The sequence below is a fragment of the Cornus florida genome, unplaced genomic scaffold (genome assembly GCF_030987335.1).
Source record: "Cornus florida cultivar Cherokee Brave unplaced genomic scaffold, ASM3098733v1 CherokeeBrave_3.0.0_Hap2_Chr04, whole genome shotgun sequence".
NCBI lineage: Eukaryota > Viridiplantae > Streptophyta > Magnoliopsida > Cornales > Cornaceae > Cornus > Cornus florida.
Window position 1 is genome coordinate 105,005,583 of NW_026775574.1, and position 20,305 is coordinate 105,025,887.

The 20,305-nt window shown below is 33.9% G+C and overlaps 1 protein-coding gene across 1 annotated transcript; it reads left to right on the plus strand.

The window, feature by feature from the left end:
- The first annotated feature begins 13,625 nt into the window (after window positions 1-13,625).
- LOC132304476 (EIN3-binding F-box protein 1-like) lies at window positions 13,626-17,704 on the plus strand. The gene is made up of 2 exons (XM_059802166.1): window positions 13,626-13,997; window positions 14,906-17,704. Exons 1-2 carry the CDS (start codon window positions 13,973-13,975, stop codon window positions 16,900-16,902), a joined length of 2,022 nt encoding a protein of 673 aa, XP_059658149.1. The 5' UTR covers window positions 13,626-13,972; the 3' UTR covers window positions 16,903-17,704.
- Window positions 17,705-20,305: the final 2,601 nt, after the last annotated feature.

A 20,305-nucleotide genomic window follows, 5' to 3' on the forward strand; every position in this document is an offset into this window, starting at 1 on the left:
CACATATTAATAAAAGTTGGGTTCAATAAGACTTGATTTAGACAAAAAGTGGTTATTATAACATTACTAGACTATGTTTTTAGGAAAATAAATTCATAAAACAAGACAACTTGCGGTTATCTTATTTAGGAGTCACATATTAATAAAAGTTGGATTGAAGGAGACTTGATTTAAACAAAACGTGGTTGTTATATTATTACTAGACTATGTTTTTAGAAAAATAAATCCATAAAACAAACGGAGATAACGTGGCCTAGTGACTAAAATTCTCTCATGTACAAGTATCTAGTGGTGCGAATCCAACAATACACAAAAGCATCTTGTCACGTACTTATCAAAACGACTCCATCTGTAATTGAATTTCGCCACCATGAGTGGTGAAATTTATCATTTAATTAATGAAATTTCATCATTATAGCAACGGAATAAACCCTTACAATGGTGTGAGGTGGAATGTGCCATGCAAGGAAAAAATGCACTGGAGAAGAGATTTTGATCGGCGACCTAATGGTAGATAGGTATGCCTTCTTCTTTCAAGTTGAATGAAAAAAATTAAGTCTTCTCAAGTGCATTGTGAGTGTAATTATAAAGGAAAAAAGAAATTCATAAAACCGAATCTATCGAAACCCTTTCTTAATTATATTGTTCAGATTTGTCTAAATTAATTGATTTTGTTTAATTTCAATTTGTAAAAGTATTTTTAATTTTATTTTCTAATTTTTGGTTGTCGTAAAATATTTACGAAGAAAACAAATATTACAATCTAACAAAAATAATTTACCTATCAATTTTAGACAAGTTATTTTACACGACCTGCCTGATGGGGTTTACCTCAATATCGACCTATGATCTTTGTCAAAAATATTTTACCTGAAAAAAAAAAAAATTTCTTTTTCAAAAAAAATATTTTATATCGAAACAAATAGAGTATAAACCATGTTAATTGCTTAGCAAAGATAACAAAACTTAGGACTTTATTAATTATGTGCATCAAAGGAATCATAGATACAAAGAGAACGCAACAAATTTTAGAAACGAACCAAATAGACATGAGTTGGCATTACTTGGAATGCCTCCTTAGAAAATTATCAATTTGAAAGAGAAAGGAATGCCCTCTTGGAAAAAGATAAAGATTGAAGAGAGAGTAGCTACAACGAGTTGGAAACAAAATTTAAAAAAAAAAAAGAAAAAAAATGAAATAACAAAGCATAAATATATGTGTGTGTCTATATATATATAAATGTATGTATGTATGTATAATGTATTTAATTAATTCACCATTCACCATGTTTAGAATATGAATATATTTAGCTGTGGTTCTTTGTGAATGGTGAGTCAAAGATTTTGGATACTTGAGCTACACTATACACATATAGCATTAGCAATTATACAATAATATATAATTAAAACCACACTTTACACAACCTATAATAATGGTAGATTCACTTTCTTGTGCTCATTCTTAATTGACACACAACATTTCATATATATATTTTTTTCACCCAACCTGCCGCCCACTTGCTTTGACAGTGCATGCATATCTTTTGGGTAATTTCAATATTGTTTCTTCATTCTCATATTTTTTTTGTTTTTGAAGGACTCAATTGTTTATTTTGATTGGTAATTTAGTGGTATTTTTTAAAAATATAAATTTTAATTTAATGAGGACAAAATTGAGTGTGTGAGTTACTTGTTTAAAAACCACTATCAAGGATATGTGAATTTTACAGATACCTCAATAACTCAATGGATTAATGTTTTCGGTGAATTTTGGAGTGTCAAATTTCGATTCTTTGCATATCTAATTTCTAACTTTTTTGCCTTGTAAAAAAAAAAAAAAAAAAGTTATATGAATTTAAATAAGGGTTAAAGGATTATGTAAATTCAAGAAAAAAAAAATATATATATATATATATATAATTTAAAATAAAAATTGAGTGGAGCAAACTGCTCCCACTAAGCCTCACGTGTGTCCAAAAGTGCTTAATTGTCATTTGATTTGTTTTTCCAATAATAGATGTGGAATTGGATCTTAAAAGATATGGTTGGACAATTGGATATGTTAAAAACTCGTATTAATAATTCGGGCTGACCAAATTCCGACATTGTATGAGTTGGAAATATTATAAAATAACTATGAAATTTGAGGAGTGAGATGTCCTAGGAAAACAAAGTATATAGTAATGAATGATTTCCTAGGTTAAAACTCCAAAAAAAAATATAGAGAGAGAAGATCATAAACTAACCACAAAGATGTTACAAAAACATTAATTAGTTTTTAAGATCTCAAGTACCATAAACTTAACATAAATATATTCCGGGACATAATAGCGTTGATACGGATTCAAGAGATAAATTCTTGAATTCTCGCTTTCGAACCGCACTCTTGACATGAACGGTACGTATGTTATGGAATCGATACACATGTTCTAAGAAAATAAAAATAAAAATTTAACATTAAGATGTTACAAAACCATTAGAATTGAAGAAGGATAAATAAATTTTGACTCATGAATATTGGTAGTAAATTCGTAATAGTGTAACATGGTAAGCTTCTTCTTCTTCTTCTTCTTTTTTATTTTTGTAATACTTCATTATATATATTGAACCCCATAAAGATGTTACAAAAACATTAATTAGTTTTCAAGAACTTTAAGTACTATAAACTAACCATAAAGATGTTACAAATAACATTAGAATTGAAGAAACCCTAGTAGGATGAATAAAATTTGACTAATGATCGGTAGTAATAGTATAACATGGTAAGCTATTTTCTTTGAATTAAAACCGGTGAACCAGTCCGAACCGAATCGGATTACACGGTTTGGTCTGGTTTTGCTACAGTTCGTCAGATTCTAGCTTCAATTTTAATGAATTGTTAATTTACAGATCAGTTTTGGTTTGGGTTTATAAGGACTGGACCGAATCGAACCCAAATTTAAAGAATTGTTAACTTACACATCAGTTTTGATTTTGGGTTCATTAGGACTGGACCGAATCGAACCCAAATTTAAAGAATTGTTAACTTACAGATCAGTTTTGGTTTGGGTTCATTAGGACCGAACCAAATCAAACCGATAACTATATATAAGACTGAGTTGACTAATCTTAAAACTAAGATCTCTAATCTCTCATGCCAACTCACAGCGCTTCCTCACCAAATAGAGCTTCTCTATCAATTTTAATTTTTTCAGAATCGTTCAGATTGATTCAATTCTAATTTAATCTGGTTTAGACCGAATTGAACTGTGTGCACTTCTAATTGGGGAGGTCAAATTTTGGAATCCCAAAATCTGAAATTTACATTGATTTGAAGAAAATTTAAAATCTAATTTCATTTGGGATTACATTTGTATTTTTGGTGGTAAGCTAAGATTTTAATTAAAAGAACTTAAGGCAGGTTTACAAGGGGCATCGTCTAGGATCAAAGAAGAACCGAAGCCACCAAACTCAATAATGGAAAAACAAATTACTTTAGAAACAATAAGCACCATGAAAATAATTGCAAATTGAAAATAAACCTTTAGGTAAAAGTTTGCAGCCCAAACTCCATGATTATATATGCGGTACTTATAAGGAGGATATCTAGTAGGTTTTTAGAGGCATTTTTAAAATCGTGAACATGGAGAGTTAGTATGGCAGACGATTAACGCAGTGCGGGTATGTTATGAGAGATGGTATTAGAGTTAATTCTAAGCTGAAAATGGGAGAGCATGCACATGCCTATAATGGTGAAGCCAAGGTAGGTCATGTTTATTAACTTTGTAAATGAATTTTGAAAATCGTGAACACAAAGTGTGTGTGCATGTGGAAGAGCCAATGAATTAAAATTGATAGTATGCCCCAACCAAAAAATATATATATTTGTTGAAGAGAAACATTAAGTTGAAGAACCAGAGATAGAATGCCCAATTGACAAAAGTCACAAAACTCAAACAAAGCTAAAAGAGCTGGAGGAGCAAGTCAATAATAGCCAACTCAGTTGGAGAATGATTTTTCTTTTATCACATAGGGATGTGAGGGTGGCAACTCAATAATAGTGGACTCCTCTGGTAAAATTTTATTTTCTAAATATCTTGTATGTATGTATATATTTATATATGCGCATTTTAAGAACATTGTCGGTGCAATAAAACTCTATACAAAAACGGCTCAAAAATGGAATTCTTCTCACCGACTTTTGAAGTTGTTTATTGAATTGTAGTAGCCTTATTATTATTATTATTATTATTATTTTGGGTCTGTTTTTGTTTTGTCGGTTGTTTCTTATCGGAAACGGACTTATTCCATTTTCCAAAATTTCATTGCAATTTTGATTAAGAAAGACAGGAGATAATAATAAGAGGAATGCTAATTGCAGTCGCGCAAGCGACCGTCACAGTCGTCAATTATGATAGGTTAGTTTTGAATGCATTAATTACTTTGAGTTTCTATTTTTATGGACTCTACTAACATTACTTTTTAAATAAAAATACCCTTTTAAATTATGTCTTTCTTCTTATCTACATTACTTTTTAGATAAAAATACCCTTTTAAATTATGTATTTCTTCTTATCTCCTCTTTTAATCGATTTATATAGGGATGTGTGCGTATGTGTATATATATATATATATAAAATAATAATAATAACTAATATGATATGAATGGATACTGAAAAAATAAAATAAAAAAATAAAAAGGATAATCCATTCACAATAAATAGATCCTGAAAAATAAATAAATAAATAAATAAAATAAATCCAAAAAAGAACAAGATAGATCATGAGATTTAAAATATATATATACAAAATTAGTTTTATACACGTATATATTTCTTTTTTGGTGAAGGAATTATTTCCTTTTCTTTTATTTCCTTTTTTTTTTAAATCTATTTATACAAGGATAGTTGTAAAAATTAAAAATAAAAACAAAAAGAAACATATATATATATATATATATATATATATATATATATATATATATATATAGGATAAAAACAAAAAGGAAGAAATATATAATCGATTTTTTTTTACCTTTTTTTTAATTTTTTTTTGGATTTTTTTCTAGCTCTTTTTTTTTTTTCTTCTTCCTTTTATTTTTTTCCGAATCTATCTATTTCTTGTGAATGAATTATCTTATCACATAACTAGCCACACATATTCGATAAAAAAAGAGAGAAGAAGAAAGATTAGGTAATTTAAAAAGGTATTTTTGTCTAAAAAATAATATTAGTAAAGTCCCATAAAAATAAAATTTCAAACTAATTAATACATTCAAAACTAACTTATCATAACTGCCACCGTGAGTCGACAGCATTCCTCTAATAATAATAGTATATATTAAGAAGACTTGGGCGTCAATGTTTCCCATCTCCCAAACACGTCATGAATCAACAAACCCCCAATTGACCCAATGCAATGAGTTTCACATTATTTTCATGGTAGATTCAATGTCATCGTTGGGGTGTCTTCTGTGTTTTTTTTTTAATTAAAATATGAAACCGCGTTTCAAACTTTTTCAACCCTCAAAATATCCAAATTAATGACTTCAACTTTTTAAGATGCATGCATGGCCCCCATGGTCCCAACACACCCGCCCCCCGCGCCCCCCCCCCCCCCCCCCCCCCCCCCCCCAATATATATATATATTATATAATATAACCTTCCCCCCCAAAACTCTCTCTCCCTCCCTCTCTCTCTATATAAGTAAATGTAATTTACTGGGCTCTCTTGATTTCGTCAATATGCATTGGCCACTCCTTTTGTTTATCAAAATATATTTACCTTCCTGAAATTTATATATAAATAACACATACTTGTTCTCCATTAAACGTCAATATGATGAGCGATAAAAAATAGGGAAAAAATCATATAACTCCCCTATACTAATTTTTTCGATCAAAATGCCCTTACTAAAATTAAACACCCCCTGAACTAACAAAGCCCATCAAGTTGTCCCGAAATGACAAAACTGCCCTTCTAAGTTAATTGTAAATTTAAAACTTATAATATTATTGTAAGATTACAAAAATATCCCTGAGTTGGTGGGTCTACTGTTCATCTCCATCTTCCTTTGATTTCACCATGGCTAGAGTTGTTTCAATAGCGTCCGTCTAAATCAACATCATGATGATCCGATGAGAAAAGCAGGTAGAACAGTCCATGAATGGCAATTCTGTTGTTGCAGATAACATCAGGAGTCTCAATGTTGACGTTGCTGATCCTGAGTGGGGCCGACGCATGCGCCACCAAATTCTTCCCCTCTTTCATGGTGGGCAACTCTGTCAACGGCGGCAACCTCTCCAAATCAGAGGCGGTGAGCAACATGTTGGGCACGATGTGGAACCTCAAATTGCGAAAGTAGATATTGAAATTACCAAAATTATGGAGGGAAGCATCGTCGAGAGCAAACAACATCATGTTGTGAAGGCCCTCTAGTTGATAGTACTCTACCTGTAGCAATACACTTAGCCTGCCATAACCGCCCGCCTGCAGACGCACCATCGCATCGTTAGCATCATCGCCATGGAAAGGAATGTCTCTGGGTACTGCTCAATATTCGGTAGCGGCTACGGATAATCTACCAAAAACTACGAGCACTGTGGGACCATGAATCCTTATGTGATTGAGATCGAGATCATGAAGAAAAAGATAGACACTATTGAAACAGCTCTATCCACCTACCATCTTACCACCACTTATCTTCCATCTCACCGGTATAGTCAGTACAATTGACGGTGATTACGTGGGGCTCACCTTGTTTCTTCCCTTTCTGGACCAATACGACATTGTCCTCTATCGGCGAACCCATTTTGGAAACGCTGGCGATAAGAATTGAAGGAATTTCAACCAGAATCGATGAGTTGGGGTGTCCTTCGGCGGCGGATATTCAGGCGAAGACAGAGTCCGATCAATTTAGAGTGTTTCTAGCTACTTACAAGAGGAGCAAACAGAGCAAAAATGTTGCCAAAGTCGCACAAGGAGGTCCAAATCAAAATTTTAACTTGACTGGGTTAGTGATTGTGGCAACGCCGCCACAGAAGGAAGTGTTCATAACAATACTTTGGTTCTTACCTTGCTGGCGATAAAGTTGTCAAATTCGTCCTCGAGCTTCTGTTGCAACTCATCGGAGTCGGTGTCGACGGAGAGGACGATGGCACCCCAATCGGCGCCGTAGAGGACGGAAATAGGGCGGATGTGGAGGAGGATCACACCGTCCCTGGGGCGGAGGTAGTTCTGTACCTCCCACTTGACAGTAAAGGCACTCTCGTTGCTAAGGTCGACGATGATGGTGATGCGGCGGTGGGCTCCGACGGTGGAGAGGGGGAATTTGGGGGAAGATGGCTGGTGCTTGAAATCAAAAGGAATATGGAGATGAACAGTAGACCCACCAACTCAAGGATATTTTTGTAATCTTACAATAATATTATAAGTTTTAAATTTACAATTAACTTAGAAGGGCAGTTTTGTCATTTCGGGGTAACTTGATGAGTTTTGTTAGTTCAAGGGAGTGTTTAATTTTAGTGAGGGTATTTTGTTCGAAAAAATTAGTACAGGGGGTTATGTGATTTTTTCCTTAAAAAAATATTGTTATATGTCAACAATTTTATATCTTTCAGATTACAATTTTACCCTTTTAAGATATATTTATTGTAATAAAATAAAACATATATAATGATAAAAATGTAATTACAAATCTGACAAATTTGACAAGAGAGTGACTATAATTAAGATGAATGTTATTGCGGGCCAAAATATCTCTCTCTATCCCATGATTGGACACGGAATCTCTTCCCCTGAAAACACATAGTTGTTGTGGGCCAAAATGAATTGAAGTTGGCAGGAAAAGAAGAGGCAGCTCCATAATTTCCACATGTTCAACCTCCCTCCAACACCAGAGAGAACAAAGACACAATACGAAGTTTCCTCCACAAAATGTGTTTTGTACAATACTTGAGTACCACCATAGAATCATCATATATCATCAACATTGACTATTCATAAAAAGAGGTAAGCATTATCTCTCGTTTCTTTCCTTAACTAATCCTATTATTTCCTTTCTTTGTCTTTCCACTGTACCAAACACAACCATATTACAGGGTTGAGAGTAATCTCCAACTAACCCTCTTTTTAAAAAAAATAAATAAATGAATAAAATAAAAACTCCAATTAACCCATGAAGAAAGAGCAATGATTTGATAATTACTGAATTCAATTTACGTGAGAGAAATGGCAGGTCTCATCACATGATGTCATGATTACATCATATAATAAGCCGACCGCCTTATTCACATCAATTAAACTCGATGACTACCAAATTCGATCCTTAAATCATTATTCATTAAAAAATAACAAGTCCACAAAATTTTGAATTAAAATATATAATGTTAGGAATTTATCACTTTAATGTGGCATTTACAGATTTTGCTTAATTATGCACTAGATTCTTTCTTAGAGGGTTTTATAGAATTAATTAGAAGTTGATCTAATTATGAAGTTTAAGTGCGCCAATTATTTGGAAGACCAAAAAAAGGTGACAGTGACAAAACTAAAGGTTGCTAAACTTATAATGGGATTGTGAGTTATACTCTTCCACTTATCTAAATGATTAACACTCAATTGTTTTAGGAATTATAGTCAAATTATGAATAATTTAATGGAAGAATATATAAATTAGGGTGTAGTTATTGGTAGTCTTTTTTATTATAAAAATTTCGGTGTCTTTGATAGGAAGGGCATTAATTAATTGTGTAATATAACTAGCTTTAATGTCCTAAATTACTCTCACTTGAAAATCCGATAATAAAAAACCTCCCTTAGCACTAATGATAAAATGACATATTGTCGAAACTTATATGGACCGTTTTGAAACACTGGGGGTCATATGAGCCTGAATTTAGTTTATATTTGGCGGTTATCTTATTTAGGACTCACATATTAATAAAAGTTGGGTTCAATAAGACTTGATTTAGACAAAAAGTGGTTATTATAACATTACTAGACTATGTTTTTAGGAAAATAAATTCATAAAACAAGACAACATTGCGGTTATCTTATTTAGGAGTCACATATTAATAAAAGTTGGATTGACGGAGACTTGATTTAAACAAAACGTGGTTGTTATATTATTACTAGACTATGTTTTTAGGAAAATAAATCCATAAAACAAACGGAGATAACGTGGCCTAGCGACTTAAATTCTCTCATGTACAAGTATCTAGTAGTGCGAATCCAACAATACACAAAAGCATCATGTCACGTACTTATCAAAACGAGTCCTTCTGTAATTGAATTTCGCCGCTATGAGTGGTGAAATTTATCATTTAATTAATGAAATTTCATCATTATAGCAACGGAATAAACCCTTACAATGGTGTGAGTTGAAATGTGCCATGCAAGGAAAAAATGCACTGGTGAAGATTTTGATTGGTGACCTAATGGTAGATAGGTATGCCGCCTTCTTTCAAGTTGAACGAAAAAAATTAAGTCTTCTCAAGTGCATTGTGAGTGTAATTATAAAGGAAAAAAGAAATTCATAAAACCGAATCAATCGAAACCCTTTCTTAATTATATTGTTCGGATTTGTCTAAATTAATTGAATTTTGTTTAATTTCAATTTGTAAAAATATTTTAATTTTATTTTCTGATTTTTTGTTGTCGTAAAATATTTACGAAGAAAACAAATATTACAATCTAACAAAAATAACTTACCTATCAATTTTAGACAAGTTATTTTACACGACCTGCCTGATGGGGTTTACCTCAATATCGACCTATGATCTTTGTCAAACACCAAAAAACAAAAATAAAAAAAAAATATTTTACCTAAAAAAATAAAAAAATAAATAAATAAAATAAATCTTTTTCAAAAAAAATATTTTATATCTAAACCATGTTAATTGCTTAGCAAAGATAACAAAACTTAGGACTTTATTAATTATGTGCATCAAAGGAATCATAGATACAAAGAGAACGCAACAAATTTTAGAAACGAACCAAATAGACATGAGTTGGCATTACTTGGAATGCCTCCTTAGAAAATTATCAATTTGAAAGAGAAAGGAATGCCCTCTTGGAAAAAGATAAAGATTGAATAGAGAGAGAGAGTAGCTACAACGAGTTGGAAACAAAATTTAAAATTAAAAAAAAATGAAATAACAAAGCATAAATATATGTATGTATATATATATATATATACATACATATATATATATATAATGTATTTAATTAATTCACCATTTACCATGTTTAGAATATGAATATATTTAGCTGTGGTTCTTTGTGAATGGTGAGTCAAAGATTTTGGATACTTGAGCTATACTATATACATATAGCATTAGCAATTATACAATAATATATAATTAAAACCACACTTTACGCAACCTATAATAATGGTAGATTCACTTTCTTGTGCTCATTCTTAATTGACACACAACATTTCATATATATATTTTTAATTGATAGAGAACAGTTCATGATTACCATTATTTTATCACCCAACCTGCCCACTTGCTTTGACAGTGCATGCATATCTTTTGGGTAATTTTAATATTGTTTCTTCATTCTCATTTTTTTTTTTTTTTTTTTTTTTTGAAGGACTCAATTGTTTATTTTGATTGGTAATTTAGTGGTATTTTTTTAAAATATAAATTTTAATTTAATGAGGACAAAATTGAGTGTGTGAGTTACTTGTTTAAAGACCACTATCAAGGATATGTGAATTTTACAAATGTCTCAATAACTCAATAGATTAATGTTTTTGGTGAATGTGTCAAGTTTCGACTCTTTGCATTTGCTAATATAATTTCTAATCTTTCTTACCTTGTAAAAAAATAATAATAAAAAATAAATAAAAATAAAAATAAATGAATTTAAAGAAGGGTTAAAGGATTATGTAAATTCAAGAAATATATATATATATATAATTTAAAATAAAAATTGAGTGGAGCAACTGCTCCCACTAGACCTGTCAATGGAGCGGATCTTGATCCGGATTCGATCCGATTAGTCGGATATGGATTGAACAAAAAATCCAATAATCCGGTTACGATCCGAATCCGATAATCCGTTAGCTTAACAAATCGGATATAGATTATGCTGATCCGATCCGATTAAAATTATATATATAAATATATATAATTATTTATCAATAATTTTACACATATATATATATATATCAATACTCCTATTAGAATTGTATTAAAGGTAACCCAAAAATCTAAAATAATAATAATGTTATATAAAAATATTGTGGTATTCTCATCCACATGCTAATAAATCTCTTAGTACACATACTAATAAAAATCATACTCTTTATAATTATTTATGTTAGTAAATATTAATTTAATCCGATTTCGAATCCGATCCGATCCGAGTCCGAGCTAAATATGATATGGATTGGGACATTCAGTCCGAGAACTCGTTAGTGATCCGAATCCGATAATTCGTTTGCTTAACAAATAGGATATGGATTTAATCGATCTGATCCGAATTCGATCCATTGACAGGTCTAGCTCCCACTAAGCCTCACGTGTGTCCAAAAGTGCTTAATTGCCATTTGATTTGTTATTCCAATAATAGATGTGGAATTGGATCTTAAAAGATATGGTTGGACAATTGGATATGTTAAAAACTCATATTAATAACTCGAGCTGACCAAATTCCAACATTGTATGAGTTGGAAATATTATAAAATAACTATGAAATTTGAGGAGTGAGATGTCCTAGGAAAACAAAGTATATAGTAATGAATGATTTCCTATGTTAAAACTCCAAAAAATAAAGAGAGAGAAGATCATAAACTAACCACAAAGATGTTACAAAAACATTAATTAGTTTTTAAGATCTCAAGTACCATAAACTTAACATAAATATATTCCGGGGCATAACAGCGTTGACACAGATTCAAGAAGTAAATTCTTGAATTCTCGCTTTTGAACCGTACTCTTGACATGAACTGTACGTATGTTATGGAGTCGATACACATGTTCTAAGAAAATAAAAATAAAAAGTTAACATAAAGATGTTACAAAACCATTAGAATTGAAGAAACCCTAGTAGGATAAATAAATTTTGACTCATGAATATTGGTAGTAAATTCGTAATAGTATAACATGGTAAGCTTCTTCTTCTTCTTCTTCTTCTTTCTTTTTTTTGTGTGCGCGCGCGCGTGTGTGCACGCGCATAAAGATGTTACAAAAACATTAATTAGTTTTCAAGAACACTTTGTTTTTTTTTTTTTTGTAATACTTCATTATATATATTGAACCCCATAAAGATGTTACAAAAACATTAATTAGTTTTCAAGAACTTTAAGTACTATAAACTAACCATAAAGATGTGACAAATAACATTAGAATTGAAGAAACCCTAATAGGATGAATAAAATTTGACTAATGATTGGTAGTAATAGTATAACATGGTAAGCTATTTCTTTTTTTTCTTTTTTTGTATTACTTCATTATAAATACTAAAATTTTAGGTCATGAAAAAAAAGTAATCAACTCTCTTATACCGTGTCAATGGTGGAGCCACATTCAATATATATACACATAAAATTTTGTTTGTCTATCTTTTAATGATATATAATATAAATGTCCCTAAACACTATAAAAATATCATTGGTCATAAAATTTAACATAAAGACAAGAGAGAGAATAGAAGAAGTATGTTTACGCAACTTTGTGTGAGGACTAGGTTCGTTTAATAGTTCGTGTTTCTTGTTTGTATATATTTTTTTTAATATGAAAAAATATAATTTGGCAAATGCACGAACATTTTTTAATCTACACTCAAACTCGAACCCTCTAATTTGTTTTGAGAATAAAAAAATTATACAATTGGACTAGATTTTCATTACTATATAATTGCATGTGTAAAGACTTCAAACATTCGGAGTTATTTTATTTTATTTTGTTATTATTATTATTATTATTATTATTATTATTATTATTATTTTTAGGGTTCCAATATCAAATTTTCGAGGCCAACTCCCATTCAATAGAAAGTTTCTTTCTTGTTAGGGGTTGCATGATAAGATGATAATGAGGTAGGTAACAATGCTTACACTATTGCTACGTCAGTATCATGTCATGATGTCAACATTACAAAAAGAAAAAGAGAAGTCATATTTATTTATTTGACTCGATCCCTCGTATTAAAACATTACAAATAGTTATAAATTTCATATATGGTATACAATTTTTTATTTATAAATTATACCAACTTTTTAAAAGAATTACACACAGTGACCTCTCATAAACTCGTTTTGTTAATTGTCGAAAGTCAATTTTGAATGTGAAAGATAAGTAGTGCCTTAATTTTCATACAAGAAATAGTAAAATTTTTATTAAAAATAAGGATAAAAATTTAAATTTATCATTTTATAAAATTTGACGGAACATATCAGTCGGAAAAAAGATATTAAAAATATCGTTGTCTAAATTATGTGCATGTATCTGAGATAACTTTCCCTCAAAAATATTCCATTCATAAAATTAATATCTTTCGAGAAAGCACTTCCTTCCCTCCTTTACCAAAATTTTTTATCTCAGCATCCAAACACTCGCTTCAAAGAAAAGGAATGAAAAGATAAAAAAAAACGAACCACTTGGGAGACATTGAACGATGAATACTTTAGTTTCAGGACTGGATTCATTGCATGTACATTTTCTCTCCATGTACCAATTGAAAAGGGACCCACCTTGGAAATAAAAGATAACACGCACAAACACCATATACATACATTGTATTAACCATCCACCCCATTCATCTCTCTCCTCTTCCCTTTCTCATCTTCCTTTTTTGCCCTATCAATTAGGGTTTCTGATGACCTCTTGCCTTCCGTTTTGCTGATGCGTTCATCGTTTGAGTCTCTGTACGTTGCTTTCACGGCCGTTTTCTTCGTAGATCTGCTCGTTTTTGCTCTCGATCGAGGGTTTTTTGGGCTGAAACGGTTCACGTTCGACCACCCTGGGGTTTTCCAACACTACTCATGTCGAAGCTTCTTGATTACAGTGGTAAGCTTTCATATTTTCTATGTTTCAGCTTCAATTTTGTATTTTGAGGCTCTATAAGTGTTTTTTTTTTGGTTAGTTTAGAGGTAGATCACGTCCCTCTAGGATTAATTGAGTGGGTTTTGGTGTTGTCTTTGATTTTTTTGCATGAAGTTTGTATTTTTTTTCTTCTTTTGTTATTTTATAATTGTCAAATTATGGTTGAATACTTGATTTGCATGGTTTATAAATAATGACTTAGATGATCGATATGAAATTAGAGATTTGATGATAATCTTAAGGACCCAAGTTCTGGGTTATATTTAGTTGGTGCTTTTATAACAACTATTCAAGGTATATTATTTTTGCTTAATTTTTGTTTGTTTCATGTGCTATATTTCAGTAATACTTTGTGTTAAAGAACTGTACTGCTCAATATTCCCTTGATTGGTGCTTCGCAATTGAAAGTTGTGGACAAGGGTTTTGGGAATTTTATTATCTTAACTTGATCTGATAGGATTATCAGAAATCATAGTTTGGTTCTTGTTAGTTTTTCTGATTATGATAAGAAAGGACGTTGGTTTATTAAAGGCAAGGATAGAAATTCATGTGATTGGGAATTGTTGACTGAAATTCCTGGAGTTGAATATTGTAATATCTAGCTTATGATTCTTATGGGGAAGACTTATTGAAGAATTTTGTTTCTTCTCTGAACACACACACACATATATATATATATGTCTGTAACCAGATCAGTATGTCATTGGGACTACTGATGGTTAATCCATAGTTCATATGTTAGACATATATATAACTGACATGACTTGGATCTGAGATTAAGTGGATTATTGAAATTTTATGTTTTTTCATACATTTTTTTTTTTTTATAATAAAACTCTGGCTGATCTAGTTTCTCACCTATTGATTTTCAGGAGATAATGATTTTTGCCTTGGGGGTCCAATATACCCAAATCCCAAGGATTCAAGTCTCTTTTTGCCCCTTGGTCATCATGTGGATGTGTTTTTTCCTCCACGCAAGAGGTCTCGCATCAGTGCTCCTTTCATATTCAGTGGAGAAAGGCTTGAGCAGAAGAAACAGACTTCAATCGAAGTTCTTCCCGATGAATGCCTCTTTGAGGTCTTCAGACGTCTTCCTGGAGGCCAAGAGAGAAGTGCCTGTGCTTGTGTTTCCAAGCGCTGGCTTATGCTTTTAAGCAGCATCAGTAGGGATGAAATATGCACTGACAAAGCCACTGAATCAAAGCCTGAGGAAGGAGTGAGTGCTAAGAAGGCTGACGAGTCCTCTGAGTGTAACAAGAAGAGTCGGGTTGTTGGTTCTAAGGCTAATAATGAAGTTGAAGCTGAGGCTGAAGATCAAGATATAGAGGGTGATGGATACCTCTCCAGGTGTCTGGAAGGGAAGAAAGCTACCGATGTCAGACTTGCTGCCATTGCTGTTGGAACTGTTAGCCGTGGAGGATTGGGCAAGCTTTCTGTCCGAGGAAGCAACTCTAGTCGTGGGGTGACAAACCTTGGCCTCAAGGCAATTGCTCGTGGCTGCCCTTCTTTAAAGGTTCTTTCTCTGTGGAATGTATCCTCTGTAGGAGACGAAGGCCTAGTTCAGATTGCCAATGGATGTCGCCAGTTAGAGAAGCTTGACCTTTGCCATTGCCCAGCAATTTCTGACAAGGGTTTGCTTTCCATTGCAAACAACTGTCCCAATTTGACCTCTCTAGTGATCGAGTCTTGTGCAAACATTGGGAATGATAGTCTCCAAGCGGTTGGTCGTTGCTGTCCCAACTTGAGGTCCATTTCAATCAAAAACTGTCCTCTTGTTGGGGATCAAGGAATTGCAAGTCTGTTAGCGTCAGCAAGTCAGGTGCTGACAAAGGTGAAGCTCCAGGCTTTGAACATCAGTGATGTGTCTCTTGCTGTTATTGGACACTATGGCAAGGCAGTTATTGACTTGGTCCTCATTGGCCTCCAAAATGTTAGTGAGAAAGGATTCTGGGTCATGGGTAATTGTCAGGGTTTGCAGAAGTTGAGGTCCTTTACAATTACCTCTTGCCAAGGAGTTACTGATTTAGGACTTGAAGCTGTGGGTAAAGGTTGCCCTAATCTGAAGCTGTTCTGCCTTCGTAAATGTGCATTCTTATCAGACAATGGATTGGTTTCTTTTGCCAAAGCTGCAGGTTCACTTGAGTGTCTGCAATTGGAGGAATGCCACAGAATTTCCCAATTTGGGGTTTTTGGTGTCCTTGTAAACTCTGGTGGGAAATTGAAGGCTCTTTCTCTGGCATCCTGCTTGGGGATTAAGGACCTTGTCTTGGGATTCCCTTTGATGCGTCTTTGCAATTCCCTGCGATCTTTCTCCATCCGTAACTGCTCTGGATTTGGTAATGCGAGCTTGGCTATGTTGGGTAGATTGTGCCCCCAGCTACAGAATGTGGACCTGAGTGGGCTTCATGGAATAACAGATGAAGGGTTGATCCCACTCATCGAGAGCTGTGAGGCGTGTCTGGTAAAGGTTAATCTTAGTGGTTGTGTGAACTTGACAGACAAAGTGGTATCAGCCATTGCTAAGCTACATGGCGGGACTCTTGAACTATTGAATCTTGATGGTTGCTGTAATATCACTGATGCAAGCTTGATAGCGATTGCAGAGAATTGCTCATTGCTGAGTGAACTTGACGTCTCAAAGTGTGCGATCACCAATAATGGCATAACAGTGTTGGCTTGTGCACTTCAGCTCACCCTGCGGATTCTTTCTATGTCAGGTTGTTCTTCTATATCAGCAAAGAGCCTGCCTTTCTTGGAGAAGTTGGGCCGCTCCCTTGTGGGGTTGAACATTCAGCACTGCAAAGCCATAAGCAGCAGCACAGTTGACCAGCTTGTGGAGCAGCTGTGGTGGTGTGATATCCTTTCCTAAGCTTGAAGCCCCTGTCCTTGGACTCAGGATGGTTCAAGGACGTTTCAATATCCCAGTTTACTCTTGTTGGTAGCAGCAGTTTGTGTCGTTTTTGGGTCCATCAGCTATGGGTCTTCTTGTGATCCAGTGACTTAGTTCCTTTTTTCCAGGGAATATGGCCGGTTACTCTTTTTTTGCAGCTTTCCACATTAGAAAGCTGTTGCAAGAATTTTGCCCTCCCAAAAGGTCGGGTCTCCTATTCTTCACGGCCATACTTCCCTGAGAATTCACAGTTTACTTGGTTCTGGTTCTAGAGGTTCTTTCCCATTGTCCTAGTGGTGTTGTGCTAGGTGTTGGCACCTGCTGTTTTAGCCTAGCCTTTGCGTTGGTTATCCCACGCTTTAGCTAAGCTTTCTATTAGCTTTTCGTTTTGCACTGTTTTCGAGTCTTTCCACTTCCCATTTTACAGTCTCTTCCACGTTTTTGAACCCGAGTGTTCTGCATTTGATGGTTGGGTCTCTGTTTTCCTCTTAGGGTGGGTTAAGATTCCTCGTCGTAGTTGTTACTGAGGTTGCTTTTGGCAGTTCAATTTTGACGCCTTTTGTTCTTGGGCTTGGGCCATGGCAGCAGCTTCTTTCAGTCTGCCGTGACAACTCTTTCATATTGGAAGTGTTGTTTTTTATTACCAAGCCCTGGTTTTTTTGGCTTCACCTGTTCATGAACTGTATTCTGCAACCTTTTGTGTAATGCGAGGGTATTGATAATCGTAGTGTTGTATGCCTTCTGTTTATGTAATAATATTGAATAAAATTTGTTTCAATGATATTGTGATCTGCTGGGTACATACTATTTCTTTGTTTCTTTTCTTCCTTTTTTCTTCTCTTCTCAGCTAACAACAGAACGCGAAAAACTATACAGAAATGTGAGTAATAGCAACAAAGCCAGACTAAATAAGGAGTTGCAACATATAAAAAGCCTGCACTATTTACTTCAAAAAATGCTACATGTGCGATTCGCATAAATTTTAGGTCACACGGATGTAACGGGGAGCGAGAGTGGTAAAATTTGAGTAATATAAAACGGGGGTGAGAGTGGTAACACAGGATGTAACGGGGAGCGAGAGTGGAGAGCGGTAAAATTTAAATCACAGTCACACAAAAAAGAAGTGTCACAGGCACACAAAAAGGAAGCGGGAAGTGAGTGGAAAATTTTAAGTCCATAGAGCAAAAGCGCACACACAACATAAAAGTGGCACCGCACATGAGGTGTGAAAGTGAGCTAAAATTTAAGTCCATAGAACAGAAGCACGGATAGAGCGTGAAAGTGACACCGCATATGGAGCGTGAGAGTGAGAAGCATCGGTTGCACATGGAACGTGAGTGGAAAATTTTAAGTCCATAGAACGGAAGCACGCACAGAGCATAAAAGTGGCACCGCACATGAGGTGTGAAAGTGAGCTAAAATTAAAGTCCATATAACGGAAGCACGGACAGAGCATGAAAGTGACACCGCACATGGAGCGTGAGAGTGAGAAGCATCGGTTGCACATGGAACGTGTGAGTGAGGGCACCCCAAGCGAGAGCAGTGCGTGAGCAGTTACCAAACATCCACAAAGGCCACCCCTACCCTAATAAAAAGAACATGATTGATGTTGTAAGATCCAATCCCTAAAGATACGAGTACCAGCTACAGAATATGGAGGCCAACCACAGAAGCCATGAGTCAATGGAATAATTGCTTCTTATTTGGCAAGAGTCCTGAAGAGTTGTTGCATTTGTTGCTCCTTCACTTTCAGCCTCTGTCTTCTTCAGCTAAACCACTTGTTCAAGTCTCGGTTCTTAATGTATCATCAATGTCGCCAGTCGTCAAGAGCAAGCAATTACCTTTTGGCTCTGTTTGGTTAGAACTTAATTGCAAGATGTTTCTTTGTGTAGATTCCTTTGTTTTTTTTTTTTTTTTTTTTGAGGTAACTTGCATTTGGATAGTCATAATCTAGTTTGTTCCAAGATCATATAACCAGAGGTTTGATTTTTTTTGGTGTGTCCGATCACACAGTCTTTCGTGTAATAATTTCTCGTTAAAAAATAATAATAAAAAGTTGCGGAAGAAATATAATGTGAAAGCATATGATATATGAAACAAATAATCAACCTGTCATAACTGGTGGTTTAGACACAAGATTCCCTTTGAGAGCTTGGTGGACCACCATGGAGTCCAATCAATGCAATTGCAAATCTCACAGAATCCATTAAAGAAAACAACACATTGACAGGTCCAAAGATGGCCATTCAACATCCATGCCCCTCATCCACATGTGCAATTATTATATACAAAATATTCCATCACAGATTTTGCAAATCTTACAATTTGGGCTTGGGTTGGGCCTGGGCCTGGGCATCGTGAATGATACATGTCTCTTACATGATCAGGAATCATCAAAAATTGAGAAAAGAAAGTAAAATGATGAAGGCCCATTTGTGTTTACAGAATCTGAATCTTCTGAAGCAACATTGTTTATTTATTTTAACTTAGAATATTTAACTTTAAGCTTGAACATTGATGATATGTTTGGATTAGTTCATGCCATTTAACCTACTTTAGCAAAATGCTCTTCCTTGTTAAAAGAGTATGGATCATCAAAAGTCGGCCAAGCAAAAAAGAACAAATAGTCACTTCAGTCATCCCTCTCCAATAATTCCAAGTCAGTGCAAAAGTTTCCCTCCCCTAATGGTTAGCATTGCTTGATGTGCCCAATGAAAGACAAGGGGGCTGTAAAACTAGAGTAGACCTAATAGCTAGGTCAGAAAAAAGTCCATGGATTAAACAACAAGTTTAAGTGCCCACGAGAATTACATTTTTCAGATCAATCACAGTCACAATCACAATATTAGTTATGATCGCAATATAACGAAGTCGGATAAAATTAGTTAATTGATTTATACGAATCGCATATCAAATTTAAAAAAAAATCGCATATCTATCAATACATCGTATATCGAAGGTCGAACCATGATCACAATGCTCAAACAACTAGGCCAATTTTATTTAACATTTTAATTCCGTGTCAAATTGTGATTCACCAGCACTAAACCATGTAATCAGGCAGTAAACCCTAATTTTGACTACACTTCACAATGGCCTATAACAAAAGGGTAAAGTTTTCAGAGATGCATTTAATTACTGAGCAACTAACATCACCAGAGAAGTGTGTCCTTTTAACTGACACCATCCATCAACTCTGTTCCCTTGTCCCCCCTTTACAATCAAATCTTCTCAATTTTCTCCAAACACCTTATCTATATACTCTAAAAAAAAACCTTCATTCTCTCTTGTTCTATTTGTCTCGCCTTCCACTTTCTCTCAACAAGCTTGCATATAAACAAGATCATCAAAGATTTTTCAACACTGATGGTTTCATCAACCA

Coding starts and splice junctions, on each gene's coding strand:
- LOC132304476 (XM_059802166.1), top strand. CDS start 13,973: ATGTCGAAGCTTCTTGATTACAGTG. Junction 13,998..14,905: donor GAAGCTTCTTGATTACAGTG/GTAAGCTTTCAT, acceptor ATTGATTTTCAG/GAGATAATGATTTTTGCCTT.